The following is a 24,874-nucleotide window of genomic DNA, read 5'->3' as shown; positions in this document are numbered from 1 at the left end:
AGGGCTGTCAAAAATTGGAAAAAAAAATGTTTTGTAGAGTTGAAAAAGCTCATTGCATAAGTTTTCAAAATGGTGGAAGGGCACTCAAACAGGTTATATGGCTATTATCCTTCACCTACAACACTCCCACACCCTAATGAACCCCTATGTAAGGCTGAGATTACCAGGTGTCACTTGAAGTTGAAGGAGACTTTCAGTAGCGTGTTTTAAGTATGATACATTATCTACATAATAGAATGATTAGATTAAAATTACAGAAACATGGCCAGCTCATAACCTCCATTCACTGAAAAATGGTATCAAAATGTTAAAAGCAGCTTCAAAACTCCAAAGAACGGAAACATAATGGACGATATTAATAAAATTAATCTTCATCAGAAACAGACTTTTGCTTCTTCCACTTATAGGCAGCCTCCAATATCTTCAGGTTAGGAGCCATGGCTGACTCATCAGGAAAGATGTAGTCATAGTACTCCTCATAGCTGAAACACAAGAATGTAATACCATGTGTTAGCAGGATAAAAAGTTACCTTTGGCTTTAAAAACAGAATCAAACCCAAAGATAGAGAATATCATACCCAGTAGGTGTTTCATCCTCAGCCATGATTGCTCTCTTCCGTTTCACCTTTCTGGGCAGTTTTTTCTGAACCAGACTCACATCGCCCATATTGCCAAAGCTACTCTCCATATTGAGCCATTCCTCCAATAGCATTGATCTCTCTTCTTTCTGCTCTGGGACAGTTGTCCTCATATAATCAAACGCCCTTTCAAAAACACCTGAAACATTCCATTAAACGTAAGTAAACTCCTTCAAAAGAAAAGAGACAGATTCTGTAAAATAATTTTTTTATAACTTACCACGAGTGCAAAGGACACGCTGCTGATTCTGTTCTTCAATTATATTTTGATTCGGTTCTCGGCACTCTTCATTAGCTCTAGATTCTTCCTCCAAAGTGACAGAAGCTTCAAACTTGGCATAGCTGATCCACACTTTCAAGTGCTTTGTACGATCTAGCAGTCTCTCATAGAGTTGTCTTGTTTTTTCGTATTCACCTTCCGATATTTCAAACTCTATATATGCCTACAAATCAAACAGTCAAAGTTAAAAATAAAATTGCAAATGATGAGTACAAAATCAACACATAAGGATACAGTTTGCAGCCGTTATGTGTCCCATACCTTCCATAGTAGCTCCGGCATATCAAGTACAGGTTGAGCTATCGCTAATTCAAATATTGCCCTGCCACGTTCGGTCTCACCTAAAGACCTTTCCAATTCCGCGTACTTGGTCCAAGCATAACAATTTGCTGGTGCCCACTCTAAGTATTTTTCATACAACGTTCTGCATCTATCAAGATTTCCAAGTTGTAGTTCTATTTCAATGTATGTTTTGAATATCTGCAAGAAGAAGATACAATTAATGACTAAGTTCCACTTAAAAGTATGTAATATAATTAAAAAATAAATCATTATTCTTTATATTGCATTGTATCCTTTACCTTGTCTTTGGGTGCCATTCCAATGGCATTGCCCAATATCTGTCTAGCAAACTTCAGATTTTTCTGACGTATCTCAAATTGTGCAGCTAACAACCAGATTTTTGCAAATGAAAACTTCTTATGTGGAATAAGCTTCAAACATTCCCTGGATTAATCAATGTCATATTTCAGGGTTTAATCACAAGCTCCTCATAAGACATAATTTGACAGAATATTTACAAGATTTTGGTATTAGGAGATCAGCTCCCTAATTAAAACATATGCAATTCACATCAGAAACGTACCTATACAATATGTTTAAAAAAAAGCACTAGAGATAATTGCAAATTATTATACTATAAAATACAAGAGCATTATTGATTCAGTTACATTGAGAAAAATACCCAATATAGTAAATTGAAAAATTTATAAAGTGAAAAAAGGCTTTAGATGTAGATTATTAATTTATTATTCATCATTCTATTATTATAAAAGATGCACCTATACAAGAAACAATTTTGATTTGAAGATATCCATACCTATATACGTCCCTTGTGCGTTCCATGTCTTCAGCTTCAAGCTCTTCATACAGTGCATAATTTATCCTACAAAAAACAGCATATTACAATTAATTTTAAGTACATGGACTGAGCTGATATCACCTTAAATACATGTAGTAAAAATTGATGGAAAAAAAGCTCCATATATATGCTTGCTTTTTTTTCCTAGCTTGCTTCTTGATTAGCCACAAGGCTGTCAAGAATGTCTGTTTTAATATAAAAATAAAAGGGAAAACTTTAAAAAGAACAATATTGAATAGATATGGCCACAAATAAGCACCTTACCATAAGTAGATGTATCTTTGCCAATAGCGTTTCTCCTCTGCAGGTGGCACATTCGCTATTGCCCTCTCATATATCTCCCTTATTCTTTCCTTGTTGCCAACACTCTCCTCGAGGCGCACATAATCGAACCAGGCATCATAATTAAGCGGACTCTTCTTGACTTCCTCCTCATATTGAAACCTCCTCTTGCCCACAATAACATCTTCAATACCCTCTCTATCACCATACTGTTTTTCAAACATAACAAATTTCCTATAGAGATCTTCAGCCTGTCCCTTAGGTATATGGTCAAGGGCATATTTATAAATACACCTTGCTCGCTCCAACTCCTTGCAGCGCTCCTCGAATTCTGCGAATGCCACAAAGAGCTCCTCTGTCTGCCCATCCTCCCCAAGTTGATCAACTGCCCTCTCATAACATCGCCGAGCCTTGGGAATCTCCCCATTCTTCATCTCAAACTTGGCATAGCGAATCCAAGCCTTCACTGTGGGGTGACACTGAACATATTTCTCAAAGATGGCCCTGGCCCTGTCCACTTCATTGTACCTGAGTTCAAATTTTATGTATGCAGACCAACCGTGGTGATCAGGTTCCCAATTCATCCACCTCTCAAAAATTTGGCGTGCCCCTGGAAACAGGAATGGCAATTGTTTAACTTTAGACCCAATCCTGGTTTGAACAAAAGATGCATCACTATGTAATAGTGACCAAGAAAAAAGGTTTTGCAATGTTTGTCAACAACTTAACATGCATCTGAAGAATGTTGCTTTTGGCAAAGCCTGGTCAATGGTTAATTCCAAGCGACCAGGGTTGTGTATCACAAGCCATGGATGCATCTGTTGTGATCTGAGTGCAACTTAGAAGCCATATTATTGTAGCATATAGCAAAAGTTCATATATTTTATAATCTAAACCAGAAACTTACATCATTTAAAGAATTAGGAAAGGGAATGCACTATTGTACTAACAAAAATTACTGTGATTCCAATCAATTGTCCAATAGACATTACAACACGAGATAGGGAACCATGAAGGTCAAAAATTTAGCAAACCAGATATGGTTGTCTATTGTATAATCCAAGGGGTTGTTGGATATATCATATTGGTTATGCAATGCTCTCTGGACCAATTTGAATATCCATGTATGTGACTATTGTGCTGTGTTGCTGTGTATGGGTTGAATTATGCACCAAAATCAAGTTTTTGAAATTGTATCCTTATTTTGAATGCGGGAAAGATAGCATATCTAATTGTACACTGGATGCAGGGATTTTCCTCATGATTTTGTATATGGGCAGGAGAAGCTTTGGTATTACAAAAAAATGCTGAAATCAATCAAGGTGCTCTTCGTTATTTATCAGTGACTTCAAAACTCCTCACTGATGTATATATAATGAGCATCCGATCAAAGCCCCTTTGTAGCCAAATTCTGGGCTACATATTATCAAAATTAATTTTGACATATTATTTATCAGTGTAATATATGTCTGAAAGGAATTAAATGAATGGCTGTGGTCTGTTGCTTCCCCAATCTTTTAATCTATAATCATCTAATAAGAAGATGGTTATTTACACCAGTTATAAAACTAGATTAGACAAGAGAATCAAGAATAATCTGTATACAACCAAAACTGAGCATTGTTGGACAGAATAAGTATGGTCACAAACATTACAGAACCCTGTATCTATGCATGCAAGTGATCTTGGTGGGAATCGATATCTGACTAAAACATGCACTGTATAATATCTTAAATGAGAACATCTATCTAAAATCTAAGTGTTTTCAGTCTTTGCAGCGAGCTGAACAATAATCAATTAGTGTATGTTGAGGTAGTGTTCAAAAGGATCTGCTGATTTGATGAACAAACAAATAAAGTCAAACCCTAAACCTTTTTTAATTGTGTTTTGCTCACAATATAGTTGTAGACTTGGGGGTTAGGAGTTTGCCTCACCTTGATAAATTGATATTTTTTTGACAAAAAATTATTAGGCTTCATTTGAGCAGCAAGGAATAAAGTGTGTTCTAGCAAGATTTGAATGAACTAATTACTGAGCTTAAAATAGAAATAAAATCGTCCTCCTTTAAGTACATGATGATATTAGACCAGACAAGCATTAAAAGGTTTATAACATAATTAGAGTTTAGGATTATTTCACTTGCCTTAAGAAAAGAATAAAATTAGGGTTTTGAATATTTTCACTTGCCTGCAACATTGCCGAGCATCTCCTCCATATGGATGTACTTGTACCAGAGCTGATCGATTCTCGGGAGGTACGACACCGCACGGTCCCATACATTCCTGGCATGATTTATAAACTTGTGCTTCATCTCCACCTCGGCGTAGCGAAGCCACAGGGTGGGATTCCTGTAATCCACCTCGAGAGCCCTTTCCCACACAGACCTCGCCCGCGCGAAATCTTTCTGGCTCTCCTCCCACTGCGCATACTTCACCCAAACATTCGTGTTCCATCGGACCCTGCGAATTAAGTCCTCAAATTCTTTTCTCTTGCGGAGACGGTAATCTGCTAATTCACTCTCATCTGTAATTTTTTGCTTTGGGGGACGGATTTCTGCCTCCTGTCGCTCCCTTGCCTCTCTTAAGATTTGCTCTGCGGTGATCTGAATCGGCGCGGGGGTTTTGTTTTTCACTCGTGTGGGCCGTGCCAGTTTGACCTCTGTTTCCTTTTTCGTTAGAAACCCTAGCGAGGGATCTGCTTCTTTCGATGCCATGGCTGTAACAGAGTTAGGAAACCTACGATTTCTTACTCTTACTGCGTTTTCTCTCTTTACAGAATACTCCTGCTTCAGGAGATTAGCACTCTCCCTGGGCAATGTCCCTTCCAACAATTTCAGTTTCTCTTCTTTCAACACCCCAAGTCAAGAGCCAATGAACTGATGTTAAGCTGCTAGATTGCTGTAGTTTGTTTTTTATGCTTGGTTCCAGTTCGCAATTAAACGGCACAAGATTGCAGGTTTTTAACATATAAATAAAAAGCCCAAAATAAAACTCAAGCAATAAGCAATATGCTTCAGAATTGGCTACTCCATTATATTCGAACACTTACAAGTACACAAAATTACAAAATATAATGAGAGATTTGCAGGGAACGAAGTAATTCGCTTGCACCTTAACCAATCTGGATGTTCACACTGACAATGGATGCCAATATAAATAGATGAAGCCTGCGTTGGAAGTCGCAGGGCACAATCAACAAAAAATTCCCCCACACAGAAAGAGGTTCGCATCAGGAGAGAAAGTCGCATCAGTCCAGAACTGTGGCAAACAGTTGATTCATTTCCACGTCATTCACAGGTGAGTTACTCCAGTAAATATAGCCTTACATAAACCCACCAGTGTTTGAAAATATCGAGCAAACCCACGATACACAGAAGAATCCGAGTAGCAGCCTTCAAAACTTTCACAGGCCAGGCTAGGCCGTGATCAGAACAGTAAATGGTATTCTCCAAATCAAGAAACTCGTGCCAATGAAGAAGGGAAAAGCGCGAACCATTGTATCTTTAAAAACACAACGAAGGTCCTATCTAAAAGAGAACAATTAATAATATCATGCAGTATTGTATTTGTTCTATTTTAGTTTCGTTTTTAGATTTATCTTTATAGTAGTGTAATAAAAATATTTATTATTATTTTAAAAAATTATTGTTATTCTAAAAAATATACTATTACGTGGAAAAAGTGTGTTGAAGCATTAAATTTGAGGTTTTTGTGAGATTTAAATGTATGAAAAGTAAAAAAATATTCTATTTATTTCTCCTGTCAAGTAACATTCAGTGAGTTTAACTCTTAATCAATTTTGTCTATTTCCATCATACTAACAAACTTCGTAATTATGTCAATCTAATATTATAATAATAATTAATCAATGGGAAGCAAGTGCTTGCACACAAAAAAGATGGCCCACAACCTACGGAAAATTGTAGTAAATCAAAGAAGGGCTTTCAATCAAGAGATCATGCTCGAGCTGGTGATGGGGCATTTTGCAAACAGATTTTAAGTTCTAGGTCGTTATCCTCCCTCTGCCCTAGGGGTAAATTTTGTGAAGAAAAATCATGAGAATCTCCATTCTGCGTTAAATAACTTCGGGAGGGAACGATTGCCTCAAAATCTGCATTTTGGATTTAGCAATAAAGGGCAAAATAATCAAGGATGTCAGGTAGTTAAGGGTAGAAAAGCACGAAGGGCAATGAACGCTCAAGCTAGGGTTGATCAAAAAGGTAGGGAAGGAAAATTTATTAAGAGAAATTTGGGTGACCGAGTGTGGATTGCTCCCATCACTTCAATGATCCCTAGATGCACTTCTAGAGCCAATCTGATACCCCTAGGAGAGAAGCGGAGCCCTGGTTGTGTTGCTTCTTCCTTAAATCACCCTTGCCATATGCCCGACCCGAGAATGAAATAAAGAGAGGGTTGGGTCCCCTAAATCCCTATAGTAATCATAAATCTAGGTGCCATGAAAGTCGAGCAGATCAAATCCTGGGAAATGCAATTTCCAAATCACGTGAAAAAATCAGGAATCATAAGCCTTAGCATACATTTAATCACCAAGCAAGGCAATACAATAGGAAATCTATGCATGAAGCACGTGTTTGGCAGAATAGAACAAAAGAAGCAAACCCTAGGCCTATGGGCGATGGAAATAATTCCAATCTGGTAATCAAAGAAGAAAAATATGCCAAGGGTTCGAGAGACTATTGTAGAAAATTTGGTCTTTTTGCCAAGTGGTGTGGGAAAGGACAACCTGTTGAAACAATTGCAAGTTGGTGGGAATAAACATACGCGGACCAGGTAAGTATTACTACTCTCCCTAATGATTTTCTTTATATTGATTGCAAAAAGGAGGCCTTAAAACATGAATTGTTAGTTGGGGATTATGTTTTTTATTAGATCTATAACTTCATATTCATTGATTGGCAGTCGAATTTTAACCCTAGCTCACATAAATTCCAGATTATGTCAAAATGGATAAGCCTTAAAAACCTACATGTTGAGCTTATGGATTCTCAAGTATTATTTAAACTTGGAGATAAACTAGGAGGTTTTGTAGGCCTGGAAGAGGAATGGACACTCACTTTAGATCTAAAAATGCTAGTTAACATAGACATTAATTTAGCTCAATTAAAAATCGTAGAGTTTATTACAGCAAATGTTAGATACTGCATTGAACCAAAATTTTATATTGGTCTTGTGTCTGATAACATTGCATATAGACTAAGTAACCCCTTTGTCAATAGAAGTAAGAGCCCAACCTATGCATCGCCCATAAAGGATAAAAGAGTCAACATCAACTTTAACAACGAGATGGGGGCTCCATTGTAAACGTTCATCAATCTAAGCAGGAAGTTGCTCTCAATCATCCTTCTAGACCAACTAAGATTGAAGAAGGGGAGATTGTGGATGAAAGATTGCAAAACAAACATTCTTTACTAATGACCCCTGAAGAAGGCAATGTGATAATTGATAACAATGAGGTCTTCCAAGTGATTGAAGCAACTAAAGAGAATAGGGAGACGTCCCTTGCTTTGGAAAACAAAATCTCACTGCCAACAGAAGATGTAGCAAGAACTGCAAAACAAAATGACCCAAGTATGCTACAAGCTCTTGAGAAGACTGAGAATGAAGAGATATTGGATGTGGACACAAGTGTTAATGAAATATCCACCACGTTTAATAACCAGATGCCTATAGAAGAAGTGGATAAGTCTAAAGAGAGGGATTCACAAGACATGACAGTTAAGGAAACTATGCCCAAGGAAGGTGAGAAGGATGAGAATGACATTAATTTGACAATGAACCAAATATGCAATGAGGTAGTCAGTAATCTTATGGATAGGTTTGTGGAAGAAATTGTTGATGAGGATGAAATGGCTCTGCAAAAACAGTTGCTAATTGCAAAATTATGGAGTTGGGGGATGATGAACAAGACAAAATAGATGAAGCGAAGATGATGATAGAGATAAATAACAAGGATAATGAGGGAGTTGTTGAAACCCTAGGAATTGCACAAATTGAATCAAGAAAAGAAACCCCTGACTGTGCCAAGCAAAATAAGAAGAAAGGAAGAAAATCCTTGTCTGAACTAAGAATTAGAGATGGGTCAGCAGAGGGTCAGACTAAACTGACTTCTATGTTTTACGTTGGGAAGGGGAAGGTCCTTCTCTAGGAGCCATGAAGCTCATAACCTGGAATGTTAGCAGTGTATCATAAAGCGTTGCATTACAACAACTAAATCAAATTTCACAATGATACAAGAAACTAAACTTAACATGGAGGACATTGATACATTTAGAAAAAGACTAGGCATCATGGAATTTGCATGCTCCTCGACAAACAAAGCCTCTGGGGGACTAGCAGTGATATGGGATCCTAGATTTGTCTCTTTCACTAAGGATAGGTGTCAAGGAAACTGGATGAGCGGATGGGTTAAGAGCACTAAGAACAATTTGCAGTTCCTCCTTATAAATGTTTATGGTCCAACACAAAACAGGGACAAAAGACTGGTGTGGAGTGAAATAGAACAATATTTGCTAATAATCCCAAACCAGATCTATATTTGAGGAGGGGACTTTAATGCCATAACTAATCATACTGAGAAATGGGAAAGGAGTTGAAAAGTATTTCAATCTACCACTAATTTTAAGGACTAGGTCCATAAAAACAATTTTATGGAATTTAAAACTGCTAGGGATTCATTCACATGGAATAACAGGAGGAGAGGATTTAGTAACATAGCAGAGAAATTAGACAGGTTCTTTCTTAAGGGAAACTTGATTGACTTCCCTCATACCCTATATGCAGAAATTCTCCCCAAAACTAGATTGGATCATTATCCAGTTCAATTGACCATCATAGAAGACACTAGGCCCTTTTAAGTTTGAACAAATGTGGTTGAAATATGGTAAAGTAAAAGAGTTGATAGAGCAATGGTGGAAGGAAGCAGATATTTTAGGGTCTAAGTTATTCAGGGTAGTTAACAAATTAAAAATAGTAAAAAACAAACCATTGCTATGGAATGAAAATCACTTCGGCAACATCTTTGAGTCAAAGGTAAAACTAGAAGAAGAAATAGAAAAGGTTAATAATGTGGTAATGGACAAGGGAATGGATGAGATACTCTATCTTAGAGAAAAGGGGTTATTAGTTGAATATGAAGATATTTTAGCTAAGGAATAATTTTTTTGGTGTCAGAAGTCTAGAGAAACATGGTGAAATGTGGGGAATAAGAACACAAAATTCTTCCATAATAGCTCCAAACCGAGGAGGACTATTAACATAATAACTAAGATCAAAACTGGTTATGGAATTAGCACAAAGGACCCTAATCAAATTGCAGCTGAGGTTGTAAGGTATTATGAGAATATTCTAAATAACTGGGAGGGCTCTAATTTGGGTAATCAGAATAACATTCTAGCAAATATTCCGAAGATTATATCGGAAGAATAGAACAAGAGTTTAGTGGCTAGATTTATAAGGCTAAGATCGAAGCAACACTAGTGCAAACGAACCCAGACAAGACACCAGGACCGGATGAGTTCCCAACCTCCTTCTTCCAGAAATGTTGGTGTGATACTAAAAATGTTGTTAGTATAAGAGGCATACACATATAATGAGACAATATAATATAATTGAAAAGCTTAATTTCAAAACTAAATCAAAGATGCAAACCATAAGCCTTCCTTGAAATGTCCCATTTTCCTCTATTCTTGAGGACCTTGAAGGTGTTGGATTGATGGGCTCTCAACGAAGCAATGACCTCCAAAGTGACAACTCAAGAGTTGAGTAGCTATTTGATCATGATTGACTATGGAGATGATATGAAATGCATGATTTGAGAACCTAGATTAACATGCTATGATTAATCCAAAATCTAATTACTAGATAATTGAAATGCGAATTGCCTATAGTAATGATGCCTAAATTGATATGAGATGGGATCCACATTGCTCCAAAATGGGGGATATTTATAGGAATTCCAAGGCCAAAGCTGAGGTGGCAGGAATCGACGGTCCAGATTTGATCTGAAGATATCAAGGGCCAAGATTGAGGAAGTTGGAGAAGAGGTTGGAGGAAGGGACACTTGTCATCTCTGTGGTGACAAGTGTCAAGGAGCCTTGCTCATGAGAGGGCAAGTGTCCAAGGGAGGAGACATGTGGCAAAAGTGCCATGTGTCTCAAGGAAAGAATATCCACACCATGGGAGGTTAGGATAAGGAGGTTAGAATGTGCACGATATGATAGGGTTAGTTAGACCCAAGATTAGATTGAATGGGTTAAGTTAGGAGATGGTTAGGTTAGGTGGTTAAAGTTAGAAGCCATGTGCTCATTTGAATTTAGAAATTCAGATAATTGGAAAATGGTAATTAATCTCAACAAACTTGAGTTTGTTAATCTTAATTAGGGATTAGAAGAATTGATTAATATGGGGAGACATTAATTAATTTAGAATTAATTAATCAAAGGGGGATGTGAGATGAACTATATAAATAAATCATTTACTAATAGATGAATAGAGAAATTAATTAAATTGCTTGTGAATTCAATTAATAGGGAAGGGGAATTAATCAAATAACTGTGTATTTAATTTACTATCTTCAGACCATTTTTAGGTGTATACATTTTTCCCCTCTTTGAAGCGATGTGTGATGATGCGTTGGTTCAAAGAAAACTTGATTGATGATGTTGTTGATATTGATTTTGATAGGATGTAGATTCGATCTTGATTTGATGCGGATTTGGTTTCGATGTGATATTGTTTTGATTTGGAGATGATAAATCTCGATATGATGCGGTTTCGATTTTGGAGATGATAGAACTCGATATGATGCGGATTCGATGCTGGAGATGATAAATCTCGATATGATGCAGATTCGATGTTTGGGATGATATGATGCCGATGTGATGTGGATTCGATGTTTGAGATGTTAAACCTCGATATGATGCCCCAGACGTTGATTGATAGATATTGATGCAAGGATGCCCCCTCGGGAGATCAATTGAGATAATTGACCTTTGGATTTTTTTGGATCTTTGCGAAATTGATTTCCCGATAGACTATTGGATGATTCCTGCAACTGTGGTTGATGAAAGTGCGAGTTCTTTCGATCACTTTGATGTGGTTCTTGATGTGATGATTGAAAGAGTTTGATTGAATTGATAAGATTGATTAGATTGATGAGATTGAAATCAAGTCTGGTTTCAGGAATGACACCTCCTGTATAAGACAACGATGATCAAAGCGTCTAGTTTCAGGAACGATATATCCTGTATAAGACTTGATCAAAACATTTGGTTCCAGGAAGGATTCGTCCTGTATAAGACATGATAGAAAGGATCAGATAAGATGGATTGATAGAATTGACAAGATTGATTGGATAAAGAATTGACAGTTTGTTGATATCATGCTGCAGGAAGATACATATATGCTGATGTGGGTTCATTTGAGGGGGTAGCATAAGATTCGCATTGGGTTTTTCCAGATTTAAAAAAAAATTCCATACGCCTCCCAAATTTTTTTTTATTTATGCATGCATGTATTTTCCAAAAAATACATAAAATTATTATTATTATTTTTTTGTTAAACAAAATGTCATTTTTGCTTAACAAAATGTCATTTTTGCTTAACAAAATGTCATTTTTGCTTCTTTTTTTTTTTTTAAGTTGTTTTATTTTCGTTAAAAAAAATAAAAAATGTCGGTTTTCATTTTTAAAAATGTCATTTTGCAATTTTTTGGGGGAGGGGAGTCGATGGTGCGACGACAGCCACCAGGGCCACCGCAGCCGCTGGCGGCGTTGCGGGAGGCATCGCGGGCGCCATTGTAGTCGCCGCCGACGCTGTGGGCGGAGCCGCCAACGCCACAGGGGCCACGGGTTTTTTTTTTGAGGATTTTTTTTTTTTTTCGATTTTTTTCAATTTTTTTTTTTTATTCAATTTTGAGGATTTTTTTTTTTTCGATTTTGAGGATTTTTGATGATTTTTTGATTTTCTTTTTTTTTGTTTGTCGATTTTTTTTATTTTGATGACTTTTTATTTTTTTTCGAATTTGATGATTTTTAATTTTTTTTTCGATTTTGATGATTTTTTTATTTTTTTCAATTTTGATGATTTTTTTTTTTTTGATTTTGAGGTTTTTTTTTTTTCGATTTTGATGTTTTTTTTTTCGAATTTGATGATTTTTTATTTTTTTTGATTTTGAGGATTTTTTGAAATTTTTTTTTTGTTTGTCGATTTTTTTTCTTTCGAATTTGATGATTTTTGATTTTTTTTTTCGATTTTGATGATTTTTCCATTTTTTCGCTCTGCGTCTTAGTGGTCACACTGATATGAGACAGTGATGTATTTATGTACACACCTTTTTGTGATGATATATTGATGATTCCTGCAATGTATATTTGTGATGTATCTCATATATTTTGTGATATCATTGTACCTTGGACATTGATTTTGTTTTGATGATATGATATGCAGTCGATCCTGTTCGCTCTACATGACCTATGAGATGATGGATGCATTCTATTTGACATATGATTATGATGTGCAGTCACTTTCATGATGTATGCTTGATGTATGCTTTAATTTCTACATGCTTATGAATTCCAGATGATGGATATATGATGATGCAGTGTTTACATGATGTGTGCAAATATGCATGGTGATATTTATGATTGTTACGTGATACATGTGCAATGTAATGCTTTCTATACTTATGTTAATATGAGATGGATGCAATGTAATGCAATGGTGTTATTTTATATGATTTGAGATTAGATGAATGTCATGCAATGATTTTACTAAATGAATGAATGAGTTTATGCTTTATATGAATGATGTCTTGGTATGCAATGGTTACTTGAGATGAACGAACTTATTATGCAGGATGAATGAATTGATTATTTTTGTTATTGTCCAATGTACTCAATCACGTAATAAGAGAGATAACACCATATTAACTTTGGCCTTGGAAAAGATGAGTATTGTGATCCCATGCAGAATGAAATGCAAATCTATCTTAAAATGCAAATGCAAAAATCACATGCAATGCGGTGATCGGACTAGTCATGGAGTCATTGCTTTGTTTCATCATTGAGCCTTTAAAATGTGGGAAGTGAGTGCAAACATTAATGGTATAATTGAACCATGATGACCTGAGCACAACTTTCTTGGGTTTTGATATTGCAAGTTAGCACAAGCATTGAGGTATAATTGAACCAAGATGACCTGAGTGTTGCTTGCGTAAAACATGCAGTATTAACCATTTCTATATGCAAGTCTAAAATATATTCGATGATACTCTGATGATCATTTCCTTATACAACTTTGCACATATTAATGATTAATTTACAGACAATAGACAAGAAAAATATCATGTTCCTTCCTCGTTCCTCTAGTTAAAGACATCCTGGAGTTACTCAAAAATCATGATAGCGAAAATCCAAATAAAATAGTTGAACCATTATTGCCAAAGTGTTAAAATCACGAGTCAAGATATGTCATCCATTGATATGTGTTTTGTCATGTTTAGATTGATATGTGATAGTTAATGGTTGACACTGTGATTTTATGTTCAATATTGGAAGTGTCTCAATTTTTCGCTTGACAAGTGTTGTCTGACTGTTGTTCTACCTGTTTGATTAAGCTCGAAACCGATTGGAAAGTTTTTGCCCCCAGCTAGGTGTAGGATTTTACCCCAAGCTTAGAAACAATTATGATATACCTTGTGATCCAAACCATGGCAGGAGATTAGCTGCAATGGTCGTGTTTGCAAAAGCTTTATGATGGATATGAAATAGCGCTGATGGAAATGAATGTAAGCTGAAAGATGCATGAACTAATAGACAGAAGAGCTAGCTGACAGATAGCGCCTATTTGCTAGGTTTTCACCATCTGTTTTTATTGCACTTTTTGTCATATTTTGATTTTTTTAAATTATTTTTTGCTTCTTCTTTTTTACTGTTTTTGGATTTTCTACTTTTTCACTGTTTTTGGATTTTCTTAGACATAAAACTTCTTTAGATGCATTCTATTGATGGGTTCCTCGAGCTGATCCCTGTCTTGTGTTGATAGCTGATATGCTCCTGACCCAAATACTGTTGTGACCACAAATGGACCTAACCAGTTTGGTTCAAATTTTCCTTTCTTTTCTCGATTTGACTGATTTCGTAGATTTTTCTTTAGTACTAGATCAAGTCCCCTTTGGCAGAAAGGCCAAGATGCTGCTAAAGCATGAAGTTCTTGTGTTGGTGCATGGATCGAATTTCCATGGATCTGACATTGTTTGCATGTTCTAGCTATCTGAAAAGAATCTCGTTCCATAGTTGGCCAATAATAGCCCAAGCATATGAGTTTTTTCGAAAGGATAAGACCACTTGAATGAGTGCCACAAATGTCATTATGGACTTCATTTAAGGCGTTCTCAGATTCTTCTTGTTCGAGACATCTTAAGAGAGTACCGTCTAGACCTCATTTAAATAGGGTATCCACAACGAGAGTATAATGGGAGGATTGGCGAATAAAGTTTCTCTTTTGGTTCTTTGATAGGTCAAGAGGTAAGGTGTTATCTTTCAAGTATGTGTAAGTTTGGCCATAGCAGGAAGAATTATTATGTCCAATAAGTTGGCAGATGGTTTGGGAATCTGGACAATTATGAGAAGGGTATGACAACTCTTCAACCAGGAATTCATAATGCTCTTGATTTTCCCGTGTTTGCAATAGAGAAGCAAGTGTTGTCATAGCATCTGCTGCTTTGTTATCATTTCTTGGAATTTGTTCAAAAGTGATTACAACAAAATATTTTTTGAATTCATCCACCATCTTTTTGTAAGGCATGAGTTTGTCATCTTTTGTTTGATAGTCATCACTGATTTGATTAATGACGAGCTAAGAGTCTCCAAAGACTTGAAGTTGTTTAATGTTCCATTCTGTAGCCATTTTGATAAATAGAATGCCTGCTCTTGATTTATGTTGTGTTCCTCTATTGATGTCTTCTCTTGATCCATGTTGTGTTCCATTATTGATGTTTTCTCCTAGACTGATATTCGAGTGATGTATTATAAGATCTGGATCAAACCTTGGAATGTCTGCGTATGACTAGGTAAAATTGATTTGCCATCTTTTGAAGGATTTCAAATATCTTTTCCTTGCTGGTTCTGATAAAGAGATTGATGCTGGATGTAGATCGATTGTGTCATTGATAACTGCTTGTTCTATTAGGATAGATGACTTCTCTTGATAGTACACATGTAAGGTGTCAAATCTCCCATCTTTCAGCGCCTTGAGGAGGTTTTCACCGATAGATGCGTCCTTTATTTTTACTTTTTCATGGTCTAATGTTGCCAATAAATGGTTTTCAACATTATACCTGATATTATTTTCTTTATTTTTCATTTTTGCGACTAGGAGATTTGGCACCTATTTGACTTGAAGATACGTTAGCGGAATCCCTGGTGAAAGTTGTTGTAGGTTTGATTTTATTAAGATATAAGGATATGGCATGGTCATTAGGTAAGGTATCAATGTCTATATGTCCTTCATTTTCCCAGTCCATAGTTTCAGGATAGCTTAAGGATAAAGGATCTTCAGGTTGATATGTTTCAGAGATATTGGGAGTCATGATAGAGATGTCAGAGCTTTCAGTAGGTATTTCCATGTCTAGGACGATACTCTCATCAAAATGACCTCGTACAAGAAAATCCTGATCGTCCTTGGTTAAGTCCATGTCAACCGTATGTGATTCTGATTCAAGTAGGCTAGTTCCTATTGTTTGTTTTGCATATGTGTGAACTACATCAACACCTCCATCTGCTTCTTCCCTTTCAATTTCAAGTTGCTCTTGTTTTTTGTTCCATGATAATGAATATTCTTTCTTCCCTTGATCTTTTAGCTACATTTGTTCTTCCATGTTTGAAAAAATTGATGCAAATGATTGTTCCTTGGATTGTGTGTTTGAATATGCTTCCTCTATGTTATGTGAAACAATGATCTCTTGAGTTGATTTCAGTTTATTACCACACTGCACTAGATTTAAGTCGGCTGATATTGTGATTTCTTGTCCATTGTATGGAAATTTTAAGCACTGATGACATGTTGATGTAATAGCTTGTATGTCCTATATCCATGGTCTTCCCAAGAGTATGTTGTATGGTAGTTCCAAATCTAGGACTTGGCATGTTGTGTTTTTCTGCAAAGGTCCCACTCTGATGGGTAATACCACAACTCCTTTAGAGGAATTCTCTTCTTCATTATGTGCTTTGATTTTGATCTTTTTCAGGGGATCAACTGCATCTTCTAAATAACCTAGAGCATGGATAAGACTCAGTGAGCAAGTATTTAAGCTAGCTCCCCCATCTATAAGGACACATTTAATGAGCATTTTATGAATGAGGACTTCAATTTGCAAGGAAGCGTTATGGGGATGTTGCAAGGAATCAATGCTTGGATATGAAGTAGATGGGTTTTGAATAGGATCCTCTGAAATAGGTTTGATGGCCATTATGGATATCCCTTGGGGAACATCATCTTTGGGTGTATTGTCTGGTGATGATGTTATGGAAGGTTTTTGCACTTTTTTAAGAAGTGTAAGAATAGATGCCTTTGGAGAGTTAATTTTCTTATGGGGGGATGAACCATTGCTAGATATAGGTGCGTGATTGTGATCTTTCTCATCCAAATCTTTTAAGGATCTTTTTAATAGTTGCATAAAAGAGCCACCTTTCTTTGGATATGTATTTGAATCCCTGTTAAGTTTTGACATGGTTGGATTTTGATTCTAGACTTGTTTGATTTCTCCAATATGTTGGCTTGTTATGTGTTCTTGTCTTTTGCTTTGGTATGCCATGTTTCTATGATCTTCAAGTATTTCCAATGTTTCAGCGATCTTATGTCTCTGTACTGTAATTAAAATGGGCATTGTGTTTTGAATGTTTTTGTGATTAAATCTTTCTTAATGTGCCACAATAAGTGATCAATTGTTGAGGAAATGATTTTTTTAAGTATTTGCTTGTTTGCAAGTTTTTCGATCTTAGTTTTGGAGTGCAAATTTTGTGATTTTTGATATGACCAAGTTCAAATAGGAACGATATATCCTATGATAAAGAACGAGGTTATTTTGATCAAGCGTTGTAGTTTCATGATTAAAGGATGATAGATCCTGATGAGAAACTATGTTTGAATGATCAGTTTATCAAAGACAATGTGATGTTGTACTTTAAGGTGTTTGATCTTTAACTTGTTTGAGGTGAATACTTGAGACCTTTGCGTGTCTTGTTCTTGAGTCTTGTGTGAAGATAACCCGATTGAATGACCCAATAATATGACCTACGCTCTATGTTTGATTGTTTGAGAAATGGGTTGTTTTTGTTTTTTGATTTTGATGCAGTTTACCAGAAATGCTGACACGATGACCAAGAACGCTGCTATTTGGACCAGAAACGCTACTATATGGACCAGAAACGCTGACAAATAGACCAGAAACACTGATAGAAGGACCAAGAACTCTATTTTGCAATATAGTGACTCTAAAGTTCAAATAATGATGTGTAGACTTAGGAAATTAAGTGGTTGAACTTAGGAGATTGCAATTTTGACCCAACTTTGTGATTTTCAGACTCAGAGAATGGATATTTAGACCTAACAAGCGCATACTAGAATATCTAGCATTGAAACATGAGCAATTTGACATTCAACCCAAAAGAGCTGACGTTTAGACCAAGAGAGCTGACATTTAGACCATAAGAGCTGACGTTTAGACCAGGAACTTTGCTGTTTAGACCAAGAACTTTGTTGTTTAGACCAGAATCTCTAATGTGCTCAACCTTGGAGAGTTAATGTTGAAAAATGAGAACGTTAACATTCACACCAAGCAAGATGATGTTTGGACTGAAAATGCGATTGTTTGGACCGTAGGTGCGACTATTTGGACTGTAGGTGCGACTGTTTGAACCGTAAGAGCTAATCTATAGGTACGACTATTTAGACCGTAGGTGTGACTGTTTGAACCATATTTGAGACCGTTTGGACTATATGTGCAACTGTTTGAACCGTATGTGCGACCGTTTGGACTGAAAGAGCTAATCTGCTGTGAAACTTGTAAATTTGACAATTTGAGGTTTGAGTTTGCAATTTTTGTTGTATTTTAATGGATGAGATCTTGACTAGACTTATAAACACAAAAATCAGATTGTATTTTTGTCCCAAAGGTTTTTAACAATTAAAAACACATCAATCAGTCTATCCTAAGGAGATTGGCTGAGAATGAAAACCTTTTCTTGCTGACTTAGGTACACACCCAATAGCTAATCAGAATACGATCACTGAGCATCATGCAATGGATTCTCAATGCCGTATTATCTGACTCCAAACGCTAATGGGGGCACGATATGGCAAGTGTCTTGGGAGAGTTACTATCTCTCTTGCACAAAGATTATCACCCTTTCGGAGGTGAATCAGGTAGCTTCTATTTTTATAGTTCTTAGTCAGGAATTCTGTTTGAAATTACCCCTTGAAGTCACGCAAGCATGATTGAGGCCTATAGCTCGACAAAGTACCGAAACAAGTTGTAGTCACGTAAACGTGATTGAGACTGCGAGGCCCTACAAAATGCTCGATATGAGAGATCTCAAAGAGAAAACTCAAATAATCCCATCCTCTGAGACTTTAATCATCAGAGACCTATTTATTATAGTGAGTTGGAATGCTCAGGTCCAGCTGTACTCACTTGGGTCATTCTCACAGGGTGATTACTTTTTCCCACTGTGACAGGCCCGCTAAAGATATGCACTATTGAAAGCAAAGGATGAGTCTAGCTTTTTGATCACCTAAGAAAGGTGAGAGCATACTCGCTTATCATCAAGACACATAAGACATGTTTGTTCATTTCCATTGTAATTAGTCTATGTGCCTAAATTAACAAATATAAGTGCAAAATCCCGCAGCTGCAAACAAAGTTAGTAGTTTATATTGTATTCTTTGGTGGCGAAATAGTTTATAACTCCGGTCTTTCACAATGAAATAAGTACCTCCAAAACCAACAATCTGCAAATTAGGTTTAGGAAAATGACAGTCCAGAAGCAAAAATGAGGAATGCAACATACAATATTTGCAAAATTAATAAAAAACTGAAAACGCCATCAAATTGACCAAGAACGCCATCATATGTGCCAAGAACGCTGCTCTGCACACCAGAAACATTGTTCTGTAAACCAGAAACGTTGTTCTGCACACCAGAAATGCGGTTAAACAGACTGAAAACACTGACAAATTTGCCAAAAATGCCACCATACATACCAAAAATGCTAAAGTATAGACTGAAAGCGCTAAAGTACAGAAAAGTAGAAAAATAGAGTTGAGAAGTCTCCTAAAAATGTCATTTGAGGTGTCGGAATGCCACAATAGAGACCAAGAACGTGATTCAGGAACCCAAGAGAGCCAATCTGCACTCCGAAACAGCTAATCATCCTGTCAATGAAATTTCCTGCAAGCAAACTTGTTAAAGATCAAAGGGGCTAGGCCCCACGATGAGCACCAATTAATGCGATGCTAAAAATGTTGCTAGTATAAGAGGCATACACATATAATGAGATAATATAATATAATTGAAAATCTTAATTTCAAAACTAAATCAAAGATGCAAACCATAAGCCTTCCTTGAAATGTCCCATTTTCCTCTATTCTTGAGGACCTTGAAGGTGTTGGATTGATGGGCTCTCAGCGGAGCAATGACCTCCAAAGTGACAACTCAAGAGTTGAGTAGCTATTTGATCATGATTGACTATGGAGATGATATGAAATGCATGATTTGAGAACCTAGATTAACATGCTATGATTAATCCAAAATCTAATTACTAGATAATTGAAATGCAAATTGCCTATAGTAATGATGCCTAAATTGATATGAGATGGGATCCACATTGCTCCAAAATGGGGGATATTTATAGGAATTCCAAGGCCAAAGTTGAGGTGGCAGGAATCGACAGTCTAGATTTGATCTGAAGATATCAAGGGCCAATATTGAGGAAGTTGGAGAAAAGGTTGGAGGAAGGGACACTTGTCATCTCTGTGGTGACAAGTGTCAAGGAGCCTTGCTCATGAGAGGGCAAGTGTCCAAGGGAGGAGACATGTGGCAAAAGTGCCATGTGTCTCAAGGAAAGAATATCCACACCATGGGAGGTTAGAAAGTGCAAGATAGGATAGGGTTAGTTAGACCCAAGATTAGATTGAATGGGTTAAGTTAGGAGATGGTTAGGTTAGGTGGTTAAAGTTAGGAGCCATGTGCTCATTTGAATTTAGAAATTTAGATAATTGGAAAATGGTAATTAATCTCAACAAACTTGAATTTGTTAATCTTAATTAGAGATTAGAAGAATTGATTAATATGGGGAGACATTAATTAATTTAGAATTAATTAATCAAAGGGGGATGTGAGATGAATTATATAAATAAATCATTTAGATTTATTTACTAGTAGATGAATAGAGAAATTAATTAAATTGCTTGTGAATTCAATTAATTGGGAAGGGGAATTAATCAAATAACTGCGTATTTAATTTACTATCTACAGACCATTTTTAGGTGTATACAGCTAACATTTCATAGGTGATGAGGTGATAAAGGCCTTGGAAGGGGTGAGGATCTTAGGAAGTATGCCCAAGGAAATTAACAATACTTTCTTAGCTCTTATACCCAAGAAAGACAAAGCAGAAAGTTTTGATGATTTTAGGCCAATAACACTATGTAATACTATTTATAAATTACTCACTAAAACCATAGCAAATAGAATACAAAATTTGCTCCCTTTCTTAATTAGTGAAGAGCAGACGGTTTTTGTCCTAGGGAGGTCTATACATGATGGGGTTATCATAGCCCAATAAGCTATTCATTCTATTCAGCAGAATGGTGATCCGAGCATGCTAATTAAGTTAGACATCAAGAAGGCCTATGATAAGGTGGAATGACACTTCCTTTGTAAATGCTTGGAAGCCTTTAGCTTCACTAGACAATGGATCAACCTAATCTTTGAATACATTTTCACTTCAAAAATGTCAATCCTTGTAAATGGCACTCCAGAAGGTTTTTTTAGTATATCCAGAGGATTGAGACACGAAGATCTTATATATCCCTTCTTATTCATCATTATGGCAAAATCTCTAGGTAGATCTATAACATAAGCTAGAGAAATGAATATTGTTAAGGGTATCAAAATAACTAGTGAGTTAGACCCTACCACACACCAACAATTTGTTGATGACACCATGTTGTATGGCCAAGGAGGGAGACAAGAAGCACAAGCATTTAAAAATATACTTGATGTTACATCCCTCTTGTGCCCTACAATTTTGGTTATGATTCACACAATTTTCTAATGCTTTATTCTACAATGGTGAAATATGAATGCCCTAATTTAATATAAATTTCATTTTTAGATCCTAGTTTAATATTAATTTCATGTCATTTGATGCCCTAGATTGATGATAAAATTCATGTTCATTTGATGCCCTCATTTGGGGTTAATTTCATGTGCAATTTAGACTATGATTATGAGATTTTAATAGTCAGAGAGAAAATGTAAACATATATTCAAAGTGTATCTATTTCTTTTAGATCTGTGATTTAATGTGAAGACATACATGGTTATGAATGATTAAATTCTTGGCACATAATATATTCGTAAAAGAAATGATTGCAATATCATTAATCCATTTGTACTCGTTTTGAGTGCGTGCAGAGACTATCATCCTTCATAGAAGGAGGGAAAATATCATCAGGTACAAGGAATGAAAAGATAATTCTATGTCTTCCTGAGCTAGTCAGTAAGTACACTGTGTTGTTTTAATATTTTGTCAGTCAGTTTTTGGTCTTGTCAATGTCGATTACCGTCAGACTATCTTATCACCTTGGCCTCCTGCCGTCACTCCACCCTATCCTTGGTCAGCTAAATTTTGGGAAAAGACTCGACATGAGTTCAATAATAATTTATTTTTTTATAATTATTTTTTAATTAATTACTTAATAAATTAACTAATGATATTTCTTCAAAAAGAAAATAATTATAATAACTTTTTTATAACAATTATTGATTATTAAATTTAATTCTTAGCATCATATTGTCCTCGATTTAATAAAGCCAACATTTAACAAAAATCTATTAATATAGTTTTAAAACTAAGTTAATCTAGGCTTTACCACCATGTGGTCGCCACCCCAACTTCGACCATTAAGTGTTTAATTAGACCTTTTAAAAAATAGATAATGTATTGTGGAACAATAATGTATCATTTCTTCCCTTGAAGCGGCAATTAAAACGATACATATTTGAGCATAGATTATCAAAAGGAAATAAGACTCATAACTCCCAAATTTATCAAACAATAACGTATTCCATATTAATTTATACTTTGGTTTCATTGAACGGAAATGTGAATTAGGTTTGGATGTGTTTGGGTGGAATTTATAATGTTTTGGCATCCGTAAATTTAAGAGGGAAATTGAAAAATAGTTTTCAATTCATTCATTCTTCTTCTTCCAGAAGCAAAAAGAAAAACAAAACAAAAAAGGGTTTGGGATCTTTGCATTTAAAACATTTAAGTAGAGCAGGTCATGTTCTTGTTACCATTTCTTGTGTATAGAAATTACTTAATTGAAAGATTTTCTTCCTTACTATTTGGTTATTGATTAAAGAAGACAGAGATCATAAAGAAATTTACTAAGCTAAATAGTAAAGAATTTGCAGAAGAATTCTTGTTTGTATTGGAAATAATCTTAGACATTAACTCACATAGTTTGAGTGAGTACATTGAAGGTTTATTCTCAAATTTAAAAACATTTATGAGATTAAATATAGTCTTTTATAAGTGGAAATAAAGAGTCTTCGTCTTCTTAATTCTAGATGTTAGAAAAGAGTTCAAGGAAATTTTATGTTGTTAAATCCCTAGCTCTACATGTTTGAAGAAATAAAGAATATCTTTTATTTAACAACTCTGCTTACTTGGTAGGAAACAAGGATTAATTCTTAAGCTTTACATGTTATAAGAATGGAAGGGGGTTTATATTCTTTGTTCAATGTGAATGAGATTTTATGCTTTTCAAGACTGTGTGTGTGAAAAACAATGAAGAAAAGATTGTGCTTCGTGTATCTTTGCATTGTAAAGAAAAGAAGGAACTGAATAGTTAATTTTGTACTTGAGGAAAAGAACATTGTATTTTTGAATAATTCTAGTTAGTCCACTGAGCTTTAATTTAGATAAAAATTATGATATTAATTGGGTAGACTTGTTTATGTTAATTTAAAATGAAAATCTAGCCCTTAGCAACTTAGAAAACTAGTTATTTAACTAAGGAACTTCGAAATTGGCTTTGAGTCTTAGAGAAAGTGAATATTTCATTCGACATACATATTAGTATTCTTATACATTTTCAGTTTTGTAAGAATAGTAGTATGTATACCTAATGCAAGTTACATTACCTGGGTAGACTCCAAGAAACTAGAACAATGGTTGGGAAGACCCTTTCAATGATTGGAAGAAATAGAGAAATTAGTGCTTGCTATATTAAATGGCTACTCATGAATTTTGAGACTGAAAACATACATCTGCTTATACCTTCAAGACTGAAATTAAACCAAGAGCAGTCATAATACATTATGTCGAACTTGAAATAAATAATTACGTAACTATGAAATAGTTGATCACTTCCCTTGTAAGAAAACTAAACAACATACATTAATGGGTGTTTCAGCTGATCAATCCTATCTCCCAGTAAACTCACTAGGTAGACTACTTGCGAGTAGGCAAGTAATACCTTAACTGGTTGAATGAGTCTCGTAAGCCAACAATAACTTTGTTTATCTATCACAGTCAGAGTGCAGTAGCATGAGAGACTGATGATAATTGAAAATGACATTGTAGTACCCCTCCCTTGATTAGACTTTTTTGATACTTATTTTGACCATGGTTGACTTTTTAGTGGATATTTGTGGATACACTATGTGGTGATGTTTTATTCAAATATTATGATATGTTGGTATATGCTTTGATTTGAGATTCGGTGAATGTCATTTATACATTATTTCCTTATGGATGATTAGATGTTAATTTTATTATGTGTTACTGACCATGGACTAACACATTTACTTTATGCATGAGATGTGTTATGTATATGTCATCATGTATGTGTGGAAAGTGTATGGGGTGTGAGGAGATGATTTTTGTTCACTCACTTCGGTGAGACATGGAACGTCAAGATTCTCCTTCATTGATGTGTCTACCGTATTTGAATGTGTGTGTGTGTGTGTGGTTTGGTGATGCAGGAATTACAGGTACAAGGTACTGATTTCACCTGGTTCCACAGGTTTGAACGTACCTACTTAATTCGATGGAAGTGGAGGAGATAGTCTTAAGGCCCTAAATGCTATTCCTATCCTTGCTCGATAGTGAGCTTTGTTAGTTGTCTCTCAACCTTCCCTATGTTGGTATGCAGGTTGTGTTTCTGCTTTGTTTTGTTGAGTTGCATGTTATGCATTTGTGAATTTAATTATTCTCTTCTT

General features: G+C 35.6%; 1 protein-coding gene across 1 annotated transcript; it reads right to left on the bottom strand.

Moving 5' to 3' along the window:
• Positions 1–202: 202 nt before the first annotated feature.
• On the bottom strand, positions 203–5,874 carry LOC131030536 (uncharacterized). The gene is made up of 8 exons (XM_057961388.2): positions 4,529–5,874; positions 2,324–2,951; positions 2,018–2,083; positions 1,500–1,644; positions 1,180–1,398; positions 859–1,081; positions 579–777; positions 203–482 (listed from the first exon to the last, which is right to left on the bottom strand). The coding sequence occupies exons 1-8, from the start codon at positions 5,052–5,054 to the stop codon at positions 365–367; spliced, it is 2,124 nt and encodes a 707-aa protein (XP_057817371.2). The 5' UTR covers positions 5,055–5,874; the 3' UTR covers positions 203–364.
• Between the last annotated feature and the right edge of the window lie 19,000 nt (positions 5,875–24,874).

The sequence above is a fragment of the Cryptomeria japonica genome, chromosome 6 (assembly GCF_030272615.1).
Source record: "Cryptomeria japonica chromosome 6, Sugi_1.0, whole genome shotgun sequence".
Classification (NCBI taxonomy): Eukaryota; Viridiplantae; Streptophyta; class Pinopsida; order Cupressales; family Cupressaceae; genus Cryptomeria; species Cryptomeria japonica.
Note: the sequence above shows the minus strand (reverse complement) of the source record. Positions and strands in the feature narration are given on the sequence as shown.

Coding starts and splice junctions, on each gene's coding strand:
- LOC131030536 (XM_057961388.2), bottom strand. CDS start 5,054: ATGGCATCGAAAGAAGCAGATCCCTCGCTAGGGTTTCTAACGAAAAAG. Junction 778..858: donor GCGTGTCCTTTGCACTCGTG/GTAAGTTATAAA, acceptor GGAATGTTTCAG/GTGTTTTTGAAAGGGCGTTT. Junction 483..578: donor GAGGATGAAACACCTACTGG/GTATGATATTCT, acceptor CTTGTGTTTCAG/CTATGAGGAGTACTATGACT.